General features: G+C 39.1%; 1 protein-coding gene across 5 annotated transcripts in view; it reads left to right on the top strand.

Moving 5' to 3' along the window:
• Nucleotides 1-12,359, top strand: part of LOC116844561 (transcription factor CP2-like protein 1) — a 37,718-nt gene that overhangs the window by 12,517 nt on the left and 12,842 nt on the right. Inside the window, exons 1-7 of one of the 5 annotated variants that reach the window (XM_032816249.1) lie at nucleotides 1,346-2,611; nucleotides 3,359-4,256; nucleotides 4,370-4,585; nucleotides 6,050-6,194; nucleotides 6,855-7,091; nucleotides 7,697-7,945; nucleotides 8,974-9,050. In XM_032816249.1, the coding sequence (XP_032672140.1) occupies nucleotides 4,108-4,256; nucleotides 4,370-4,585; nucleotides 6,050-6,194; nucleotides 6,855-7,091; nucleotides 7,697-7,945; nucleotides 8,974-9,050 (1,073 nt within the window). In that variant the 5' untranslated portion in view covers nucleotides 1,346-2,611; nucleotides 3,359-4,107. The other 4 variants (XM_032816248.1, XM_032816244.1, XM_032816243.1 and 1 more) reach the window with 4 other exon arrangements.

Genomic DNA, 12,359 nt, shown 5'->3' with positions numbered 1-12,359 from the left:
ATATATATATATATATATATATATATATATATATATATATATATATATATATAAGTTTATTTACATAAATTTTCGAATATCTCCTTGTCAGTGTATAAGATAGAAGTTTGGAAAATTGTCGTAATAATGAAGTGAAAATTTGAGCACATTTTAGTAAAAAAATTTATTTAATTTTATAATCTGTCGATTATAAAACTCGTGAATTCGACGATATATGAGTGGGGAAACATCGCAACATCACATACGTGATAAATAAACGCCAGATCTGAAATAATCTCATAATATGTCACATACATTTCTATAGATTTATTTCTATATTTATTATTTATTTTAATGTAACATCTATGCATTTCCAATTCAAATTAAGTGAAATTGATCATTTGTCCGATACAATAACGAGTACATTTCACGTTCATGTTCGTTAACATCAAATATGTGACTTACAACTTTTATTTAGTCATCTTTAAAATATTTGATGATTTTTAAAATAGACAGCAATTACATATCGTGACTAATTTCATCTCGCTAATATTGTTGCAAAATTATTTCTCGGTCATTTTAAATCTTATTGATAAACTACTGATTGACTAGTGAGTAGTATTGGAACCTTCTTAAAAAGAGAAGAAAGAAACGTGGTACTCCGAGTAGGACGGGCGAGAAATTTTAGCGAAAAACATTTGTTTGTTCGCGTTGTAACAAACGGACGGAAGTGACACAGTCAGCTGTCCTACATAGATGTCATAGAATCGTAAATAAATTTCGGCGGATATTTTTATGACACGGTATATCGCGGTATTATTTCATACCGATTAAATCCGTTGTGCCAGTGAACTAGTTCATTCCGGTTCGCGCTGACCTTACTGACTCACACATATTATCGTAGTGGTTCTCAAATTATTGTTTCGTTATCACGTGCGAGTCCTCGTTCGGTGTTTTGCGTGACTGAAGCCACCGTTAACTTCTGATCTTTGCGCAACCGCGCGTGATTGTCGTTTTGCGTCAACGTAACTGACGTACTTGACAATAAATACTAACAAAAAAGAACGCGAGTTATTCTATCAATCGTGTTGTCGGCAGAATGAGAACACGAAGAAAAATACGGAATCGACCGATTTCTTTGGTACAAAACAATATTTGCGCGCCACAATAATGGCAAATTAAATAGGAAATCGCGATCACGGAGAAAATGTGATCCCAAACAGGATCGAAGAAACAATGCTAATTCTCAGCGAAAATTTCTCTCCCCTTCCAGCGAAGCCCTCCTCGCTTTGCCGTCGTTAACAGTCTTCAAGCAGGAAGCGCCGTCGCCCGAGAACCAAGCCAACAATCCCAAGTAAGTTGGCACAGATTATCAAAGTCGCTTTTCTCAGGTTGCACGGTGTTGCGCGGAAATAGGCCAATCCACTTGACAATAGCTTCGCGATAATATCTGGTAATAGCCTCGCGTAATTGTCTGAAAAGGTGTCGCAATGTTATCGATCAAACTCAACATGTGTATAGGGGAGACCGGGCCAGGATAACTTTTCAAAACTTCGAAGTTACGGCTTTTCAGACAAGTAAATGTTATGATTGATTGTACATGCATGATAGAGACAAGCTTTCTCAATGTTTTTGTCATCGACGATCCTGTAAATTTTGCGATTTAACACTAGATTTACGGGACCCGTCCCTAATTTGACGGGTTTCGGATTTCACAAGCAAAATTACAGAAACTATTATTATTATTTTCTAGCAATTTTTGTTGACTTTTATTAATGGAATAATACGAATATATATCCAAATTATTCATTTACTCCTCTTCTAATATTGAAATTCTCTATGTCGTATAGCTATTTTTCCAGATACCCGTCAAATTATCCCGTAAACCTAGTGTTAACAAAAAATATGGTAAGCTGTAATTTTCATATTGTTTTGTACCGAATTTCTTTGACAAATCGTTAATTGGCGAAGCTACATTGAGAAAAAATATTTGAGAATTTATTTATAACACATAAAGTTTACTTTTATGGAATAAGGTTGATTTCTGCGAAATCAACTTTGTATCCCGCAAATAAATTTTCAAATATTTTAGGAGATTTGGACTTTCAGTCAACTAAACCCGGTCTGTCCTACTTTCGTCCAGATCCGCGAGTTGATTTATTTATACACGTCGTCCTCCCGTTGATGATGATAAAATCGCGTAGGCGAGTGACAGGCGAATTACACTCGTGATGATAGTAACTGAATTTACTACGATTACGAGAACAGAGTGGTCAGAGACGACCACGACGACATGTGCTATCTTCCGCGGGGCAGGTTGGGGGCGACGGGGGTAAAAAGTATTCCGAGCGGAATTTGCCGCGCAGCTCCCCCGCAGAGACACGGCCGTAGATAAGGCCGCTATCATTGCGCTCGGCTTCGGCGTGGCTATCGAGAAAGTGAGTCCTTCTCTCCCCCGGGACATAGATCTCTACTCTCTTACTCGTGTTTATCGTCGCGTCAAGTTCCTCAAGTCCCGAGTTGTTCCGCGCACGACCTAAAGCGCCAGTCGACCGCGCGACGCGATCAATCGAAAAGCATGAATCGGGTTGATATCTCAGCCTGTGTATGTCGGACGCGCGTATGTGTATATGTACGTATGTGTATGTGTGTGTGTGTGAGATTCAAAGAGCTCTACTGAAGTCGATACTGGTAACTTACCTCTCGAGTGAGATATACAGATTTGAATATAGAATCATTATTAACTTATTTTCTTCATTTTTTAAATTACAGATCTAAGGTAAACACACTAATTTTCGGACACCTAATCCCGGGCATTCTTATTGTTTTGGTCTTTAAGTACGAATATTTAGATTTCCAACATGGAAAATGTATGTACTCAATACTTATATATATATATATATATATATATATATATATATATATATTTTTTTTTTTATGTTGAAAGTTTAAATATTTGTATTTAAAGATCAAAACGAGAAAGATGTCCAAAATTAGATATATGTCCGGGCATTGGTACTTTTACCTTAATGATCCTTTTTGGAATTCTGAATTCTTTTTTATTGAAAAAAGTGTCTCTGAAAGTGGCTTGTAAGCATTTTATTATTGATTACAAGTCACGTTTAGAGACACTTTTATCGATAAAAGAAAATTAAGAATAAGAGCCAATGTCTCACATGCTATATGATTGAAATGAAAAATTTCAATACAACTCCAAATTCAGATCTGAGTATCTCAAGTGGGACAAGTTTTAAGTAACGACTGAAAAAATTCTGAAAGATTTATTTGTAGAACATAAAGTCTATTTCCGTGAAACAAAGTCTATTTCTATGAATAAACTTTATGTCCTCCGAATAAATTTGTAAGTGTTTTTTCTCAGTGCGACACAGACTGAACGTGCGAGGGTTAACAGTGCGCGAAGAAGAGATGGCACGTGCGAGTCCTCCGCCTCGCATGTAATCGCAATTACAGTGTGCAGTCACGTGTGGAAACGATCAAAATCGTCGGCGCGTACCGGCTTCTAAATGACACGTTAAATCTCTCATAGCTTTTGCGTCTTACGGCGATACACACAGTATCGCGGATCTGGGTTTCGCGCTGAGTTCACTTTCACTCGCGTAGTCCCGCCGTTTTCCGTAATTGAGCGGAAATTTGACTTGCGTCGCGCGCCGTTCGTGCGGGAAATCGTCGTGCGAGCTAGAAATTTCTTATCTAAGTAGAAGACTGCTCAGTCGCAGCTGGATAATCGAAGAAGCGACCGAGAAAGGGGAGTATCGCGGTGGTAACATCACGTGTATCGCGCGCCAGCCGTCGTATCGATACGGAGCGATGAAATTAAGAGGTCGACTCGCGAGATTTTGCTGCTCTACGGCTGAACAGTTGATTATGTAAAAGGTGCATCTCTCCTTGCCCGGAAAATCGCGTCTCGAGAATACAGTTGACTAATCGCGCGCGCGCGCGCGCGATGAGATAATTCGCGCGGAGTGCGCGTCAGAGTGACTTTCCACTCGTGCTCTTCACGCATTCCCGCGAGTGCGACGTGTCGGGGCTGCGACGAAGGAAAATGTGATCTCCTCGAGAACGACGGATCGATGCGACGAGTGAATAACAGCCGCGAGTCGATATCGCATGTGGCGGAAAACCGCGCGAATTTCGTGCAATTTCGCGGCAATTCCGTGGGAATTTTTTGCCTCTAGCCGATCTGGAAGCGGTCAGGCAAGCAGAATGAGAACGCCCGCGGATCTGAACGTCTCGCCGTCTCTCTTCTTTAATTTGTAGTGAGTGGCTCGATATTTTAAGGAACGCAAATGCGCCGTTCTTGCTTCACCTGCGCCGCGCGACACCGGCCGGCAAGTGTGTTTCACGTTTGCCATTCTGCTAATCGTTCCAGTTTAAATCACGTGTCGCAAAGGGCGATCAACGCCGCCCAACCGTCCAACAATGGCAACGTCGGCTCCGTCGAGACTGACAGCAACAACAACGGCCAAAGCGCCGCCAGTCTTCATCAACTCTTATACTCCTCCAACGAGGAATACCAGCCGACCTCGTCCTCGGCCAATCACGTTTCTTCTTCCCAGCAGGGGAACGAGTTAAATGAGGATTGCCGGTGCGCTATTAAACATACGTTAATCTTGAAATCTATTTATAATACACGAAAGAAACGACTCCATTAGTGTAACTGAATGTTCTGTTATCTGGGAAGCAGATGAAAAACTCAGTTGTAGAAACAGAAAGATTTCCCCACTGTAAAACAGGTTTCTACTCATCATCTTCAATTACCTCAATTGAGTTTTAATGCATGATTATTCAGATAAATGTTCTTGGCCATAGTAACAGAGGCTAATATTAATAACAGTTACTTGAAATTTGTCCTATGTGAAATCTAATCTGAATTTAGAGTTAGATGAAAGTTTTTTATTTGAATTATATACTATATGTGATTTTTTACATTCACAATCGCGATTTAGTTGAAAAACTCAGGTTTAACTGTAAATAAAAATCTGAATGTCTCATCTGAGGCAAGTTTCAAGTAACAATTATTAAACGATAAACCAAAGATATCATTTCTCGTCAGCGAGTTTCTGAGTTTTACATTCAGTTACACAAACTGACTTTTTTTCCGAATACAACTTGAGAAATGAATATAAATTGAGCTACAACCTATGTGAGAAATGATAGAATCTTTATCCATGTATGCTTCTTATATTGAAGAGAAAATGCTTGAAAATTTGTTTGTGGTATATAAAGTGTGTGATATATAATAAAATATTTATATATATTCGCAGAGATAAACTTTATTTCACAGAGATAAATTTTATTTTTTATAGAAGTAAACTTTATATCCCGTAAGTAAATTCTCAAGTATTTTTTCTCAATGTATTTCTTCACTAAAGCAGCAAGATCTCAAAGAGGATCGTATTGAGATCATACTCTAAATATGTTACATCTATGGAAGATCTAAATATGTTACATTTGGGGGACTGTTTATGTGAACTTCATAAGTAGTTGCAGACGTGTTAAATCGGCCCTACGTGTAAGTAGATGCGAATGCTCTATGTATTACGTCCTACTTACGATGTGACGCGTTTGCATCTATTTGAAGCTTACAGCTCGTATCTTAAAAGTGCGGTCTCAGAAAATAATTTTATTGCACACTGTTGAATGCGACATCAAATCCTCTTTAATTTTTGCCTCTACAAAAATTCACAAATTTTCTCATAAATAATTATTTCACCAAAATTTCCAAATTCCTACAAAAAAATAATAGGGAATTTAAGTATGTTCGAAAATATAACATTTTTGAGAAATCTAAATACAGAATTCTAATGTGTATTCGAGCTTTAGCAAATTGGAACGTTTTTTCATATATCTCGTAATTGCAAATATATTTGCTCATTATCAAATCTTCGAAATTAACTTTGAATGGTTGTTTCAGTCTCTTGAAGGCTCATCATAATCAGTAAAGAACTCTTCCATCTTCCCTTGCTGGTTGATAGAATAGCTTTTGTGTAGCATATTTAATTCGATATTCAATCTAACTAATTATATCGCGGGACTTGGCTATCCTTAGCTTTCAGTACGTCTTAGCTGCCGCTACTAGCATCGCCACCAAAGTTAACGAGGAAACGTTGACGTACCTGAACCAGGGGCAATCATACGAGATCAAGCTGAAGAAATTGGGCGATTTATCCGCCTACCGCGGCAAAATTCTGAAGGTACCACGTCTTTAAATACCAGCGATCGCTCGTTTGGACGCTTCTAATGTTTGGGTAGCTGCATCTTAAAAAACGCTTTGGTAGTTCCTCACGAGGTGAGCGAGAGCGAGTTCACGCCGGTGTTAACCGGATAGTTCGCCTACTCTTTCGATCGGAATAAAAATTCGACAATGTAAAAAAAAAGGCCGGTTAATTCCACGTCGATCGACGGTTGAATCACAAAACCCACAAAACTTATTTACTTTCCATTAATCTTCAATTTAGTCTTCAATCAGTCTTTTATTTTACTTTTACTTTAGCTTTATCTTTGTTTTAATCATTTCAATTTAATTCAATTTTAATTAAAAACATAAGATATGATATCGCACATGAAATACCGCGCATGAGTTTTGCAAGTGCTGATATAACAGTCGTCGACGCTGAATTATATAACACGGTGAACAGTTGCATCCAGCTGTGGATATCCTTGCTGACTCCGCTAACAACCACGCAGATTCGTTTCGAAATTCTGCCGCAGCAGTCTGCCGGCTTGGAGACATGGCACGGGAATCATATTCGCACAATTATTAACACGTATTAACGCGATTGGCGTGAGCTCCCGGGTGTCCTCGACGTTCGAAAGATGTGAGTCGCCCAAACGGTGCTACAACGCCTCTGTAGGGACATCCGGGCTTTCTGTTCCAGTCGACGATACGCATTTGCTTCCATGAGCGACGGCTGCAATACACGGAGCGGGAGCAGATGCTGGCATGGCAACGCGCTAGACCGGGTGAGAGACTACTGGAGGTCGACGTGCCCCTCAGCTACGGAATGGTAGACGTCTGCCAACCGTCGCCGTCAAACAATAGCGTGGAATTCATGTGGGATCCCACGAAAGAAGTCGGAGTTTACATTAAAGTACGCTCCAGATCTCATTGATTTCCTCCCTCACACATCTTTCTCCTTCTTCGTCCAAAATTATTTGTATCAATAGTTGTGATTCCTGGCTGAGACAATATTTTTTCACAATATTTGAAATTATTATTGACACATCGTAAAACGAATCGTTAAAATAAAGCGCGTGATTAAAATGGTTTGTTCGAGATGGATATTAGGATTATTTAATATTGATAATTTAGGATAAAGGATCGGTTTGCGACATGGAAGATTAATTCATCGCGTACATTGCAAGTTCGAGAAAATATTCGGAGTCTGCGTTAACACTTTCAGACATTATTATCCTCTCATAAAATTTAATACTCACAACCGCTAGTTCTCACTTGCCTTTTTTCTTTCTTTTTATAATTCTTCTCTTTTCTTCTTCTCTCATTTCATAATTGCTTTTTCTAGAACAATTATAAAGAAGTTTTCCGATGCTTAGATTCCCTTGAAATTCCATATATACGCGCGATATTTCGGGAAGTATTTATCGAGAAATATCACAGCCGTTCGGTCGCGAATAGCGCGCAGCCATTTGCATGTGATTGCTGCGGAGACTGCAGAGTATTGTTCCCTCCGAATAGGTGAATTGCATAAGCACCGAGTTTACGCCGAAGAAGCACGGTGGCGAGAAAGGCGTGCCCTTTCGGATTCAAGTGGAGACCCGATTGCCGGGGGGACCGCGCTTGCACGCAGCCTCGTGCCAAGTGAAAGTTTTCAAATTGAAGGGAGCGGACCGCAAGCACAAGCAAGACCGTGACAAGATACTGAGGCGTCCCCTTCACGAGCAAGGCAAATATCAGGCCAGCTACGAGTGCACCGTTCTTTCCGACGTGAGTTTCCTAACAAGTGTACCCTTTTACCACATGGAAAAAGAATTTCTACACAAAAAAGAATTTATAACTGAATTCAGACAAAAAAATTCGCTGACGAGAAGTGATATCTCTGTCAATGTGACCGAAAATATTCGTTTGAACATTTAGTTGCATTAATACTGAGATAAATGAAGAGCAATTGATTGAGTGGAAACTTCCTATTCAAAGAAATTATCTTGTAGTCATAGCGGAAATTATTTAGATGCGAGAAATTAGCTGAGATAGATAAATGACTAGTAAACACTGCGATATCGCAGTGTTTATGTTTTATATTTAACCGATACACAGATGGTAGATAGAATTTGTATCTGAAAATTTAGTGTTTTGTAAAATTTAGCAAAGAAGTCTCTCTATGACGCTCATCCAGTTATGGTCAGATTAATAATTGATAACGGGACCTAAATTTGTCTGTGGACATTGCTTGAATGCTGCCGCTGCAAATATTACGTACCACAGATAATTTTCTAGCAAATATGAAAAACAGCGATAAATTTTAACACAGCAATACGTACACTGAAAAAAATTAACAAATTAAGAATCCAAGAAAAATTAACAAATGGATACTTCCAGTAAAAATATCGATGAATTTTTGTATCCGATCAGGAAACATCTGATGACAGATATTGGTTCATAATTTTTTGGTCGGTTTGTTTAATAAAATTCTATCGAAAGTGTCAGATTAAATTTAATCAGATATACTGATGGAATATAAAAATTCATTGGTATTTTGATTGAAAATATTTGTTTGTTAATTTTATATCGGATAATTTCTCTCAGTGTAGAATTCTATCTGAAGCAGTAAAATATTTTGTTGGGTGTACAAAGAAATATTTTTTTTTCTACAATTGAGTTTCCTTCCCAACAAATAACAGGAAATTCATTTACACTAACATAGTTTTTTCCGTGCACGAGTAAAATATTCAAAATTCCACATATCTCGATAGAAGCGATTTCAATTTGTTTCTCCCTTGATTTTTGTCGTGCAGATTCCCTTGGAATCCTTGTCCGCGTCGAGTTTGGCAACACAAAACGGAGGAAGCCCGTACGCTCCAACGGATGCGATGTAAGTCGATTGTCTCTATAATTCTCATTATATTGATGTTCATTACGATTATTATTTCCTCGCTTTCTCATACCCGCGTCGCTTACAATCGCAGTGCTTCAATCACCATTGCGCTCTAACTATTAGAAATGGAAAACGGAAGCCAGAAAACAAATCGACAACGCGTTTAACGCGCATTGTCGTATGAAAAATTGCGACACTCGTGAAAAGTTGCGCAAAGGAAACCTTGAGGATACAGTACGCTGCATATAAATTATTCGACATGTCGCGACAAACAGGTCGAACGATTGGAACAACATCTTCCGTAAGACGTAATAATATTTATCATTTTATATTGCGCGTTCGATTTTGCAATTGCTGCGAGTCAACGACACCCACTCGCTCCGCGTTGAATAAAAAACGCGAAATTGTTGCGTCATGTGTGCGTATAGAGTATCCTTGATTAATGCATAACAAAATGGATTATGTGGCTGTCTGGTGATAATATCCGTCATGTGTATATATGAAGCTAACAGAATGCTCGCGGCAGCTTCGGGTCGAGTTAAATATAGGTATCAAGGTAAGCGTATAGACATACTAAGAGAATAATTATGCATGGTGCCGCCTCTCCGCTCGCTGATGAACGCACCGTAATTAGCGGCGTCACTCTGTCAGCGTTAGATTAACGTCTTCTTCGCGTCTCGCGTTTGTCACATCGTCATTAAGGTGCATAATTATGTACATTTACTTCGAATTCTCCCCATGTTTTTTTATATCGACAGAGTAACGACTCTGTCTAGGTCGCCTTAGATAGACCTATATATTATTCATTCCAATCCGTGAAACAATAAATTTCACTGAATTTCGTGTTCAGAGCAGAATCGTTGACGCTTTTATGTTTATTTTATCATGGTTATTAGATTTATTGAACTTTCAAGCTGAGGCACATATTCAAAAATAAATGCTCATTACATTCAGTACATTCAGGAAATCGTACTTCTCTACACATTTTTTATATTGGTAAAGTAATGTCCTGTTGACATAATACTGTTTACTCACTCTAAATAGAGTTATATTTTTTATCCTAATCCGTGAATTTTATCCTAAACAGTGAATTTCCCGCTGAGTAAACCAATATAATATAAACATGTACGTGTATAATTATGTACATTCAGAAAATCGCACATCTCGACAGTCAATTTTATTTGGACCACGAAACTTTCTCTTCAGGAATAACTTTCAAAACTATTTTATAAAAAATTTTTTTACTTGAATGAGATCAATACTTAGGCCTTAAAACTTTCCCTCGTGAAACTCTTGATTGAAGACATTCAAAGTGAGAAAACGCATGTCCAAGATTTTTGCGCGTAATTTTCAAATGAGAAAATATTTGTGTAAAAGAACATTTCAGATTACCTGAGCATACTTGTAAAATACTCTGAAAACTATCCATTTACCTTGACAATCAATAAATAGACGAAAAATTAACATGACATGCAAACTTCCTTTTTAACCTATCTTATCTCACGTTAATTTAACAGCTATTTATTGATTATCAAGGAACAAGGTGACAAGAATAGTTTTCGGAGCATTTTACAAGTATGCTTGAGCGATATAAAATGTTCTTCCATTCAAATGTCTTTTTATTTGGAAATGATACGCAAAAATTTTCATCGTGTAATTTCTTGTTTTTGATGTCATGATCCAACATAGCTGCAGCGAGTTTGAGAAGCCAATACCAGAACTGTCTATCTAATTTAAAGAATCCAATACAACTGATAGTTCGGGTAGGAAGCTAGGTAGCTTCTTAATAATTTATCACGGGTCTTTGTATCGCTGACGGTTTTATCCTTGAAAGCTATTCGATTAACAGGTTTAGTTCTTCCGTTTGTTAGACCTTACGAAAGGACAAAAATGCCCGCGCGATATAATAATATTTACAGAGATCGGAGAAGGTCGAAATAAAACGGCACGCGAGTCGCGAAGTCGATGAAATTCACGATTGCGCTCAGCGCGAATCTGTGTTAGTGAAAGATCAGAGTGTCACGAGAGTTCTATTGCTTTTTGGAGAGATACTCGCTGTGTCACTTTTTCCATTGCTATCGAAGTCCGATGGCCGTTAGCGCGATGGCGGATCGAGTGTCTTCAAGGAGACGCGAATATATGAAGTCTCGAGTCGAACTGAGATGAGCGGCTCGTGCTTTACTATGCAAACAGCAACTAGTCGATTCTGGATACGGCAGGTTTCGGGCGCCCGCCTAACTGTATAATTAATCATCCGGCCTGTCAAACGGCCCGTCGTCGTCAGAACGACATATTCGTATCTTCCTCCGAAAATAGCGACGCGCGAAACAAACGCCCCCTGCAACTGCGCGCTTGTCGAGGCGCGATTATGCGCCGCGAGTCATTGACTTTTTGCTCGCGAAGTCGCGAGAGAACGAAATCCCAGCTGCTAGATGCGTCGCGAGGAATCGAATTCGACGCGGCGATCCTCCACTTCGTCGCAATTTCCGTTCACTCGCGTTCGTGCCGAAACGCCGCGCAGTTAGTTGAACGGTTGCGTCACCCGCCTGGCGATCGACGGATACCTGTTTTAAGGATATAAATAGCGAAACAGTTCCGACACCACCTGATCCGCCAATGGGCCGCGTTTTTACTTTCGCGAGCTATTTATATTCGCGTTCGCGATGCGAGCTATCGAGCTATCGACCGGCTCGAGTCGGCGCGACCTTCGCGGCGTCGCTCGCGCGCGCGCCGAAAGAACAGGCCTATTTTCGCAACAGAAAGCTGCACCACATTGTGCGAAACTAGAACACACTTAGGGCTTATCTCTTGGTAAGCTAACTAACAGTTAACTCATATGTTTGTATTAGTTTCTCCTTCAAATTAGACAGAGATAGACATATGATTCAACTGTTAGTTAACTTATCATGAGATTGGAACAATTGGCTCTTAAATATAATAACGATAGGTAAGTTACAACCGTTGCGCTGTTATATATGAGCGCATATTAAGGGGACATCATATTTGAAAACTTTACCGACCAAATACTGTCTCTTTTCTGCAAAGTTTATGTCGTATTGGTTGTGATTCTTCTTCCTCTTCTTTTTTTCTATCATCGCTTTTTTTGCTCTACTGGACCAAAATTTTGCAAAATTGCAAAATCACACGTTGCTCGTTTTGGCTGTTGCAAACTGCCTAATGAAATCTGGACTGGAAAAGACCAGCCGCGGCGTAATACTGATTAAGGAAGATATATTTGTCTCTGAGTTTTCTTTCTTTTTTTCCGCTGCCTCTGTTATCCTCGTCACGAGGAGCATAATCGGGAAC

Source organism: Odontomachus brunneus, unplaced genomic scaffold (genome assembly GCF_010583005.1).
Source record: "Odontomachus brunneus isolate Ranch 3 - 2012 unplaced genomic scaffold, Obru_v1 Obru_scaffold_042, whole genome shotgun sequence".
Taxonomy (NCBI): Eukaryota; Metazoa; Arthropoda; class Insecta; order Hymenoptera; family Formicidae; genus Odontomachus; species Odontomachus brunneus.
This window is presented reverse-complemented; position numbering and strand designations above follow the sequence as displayed.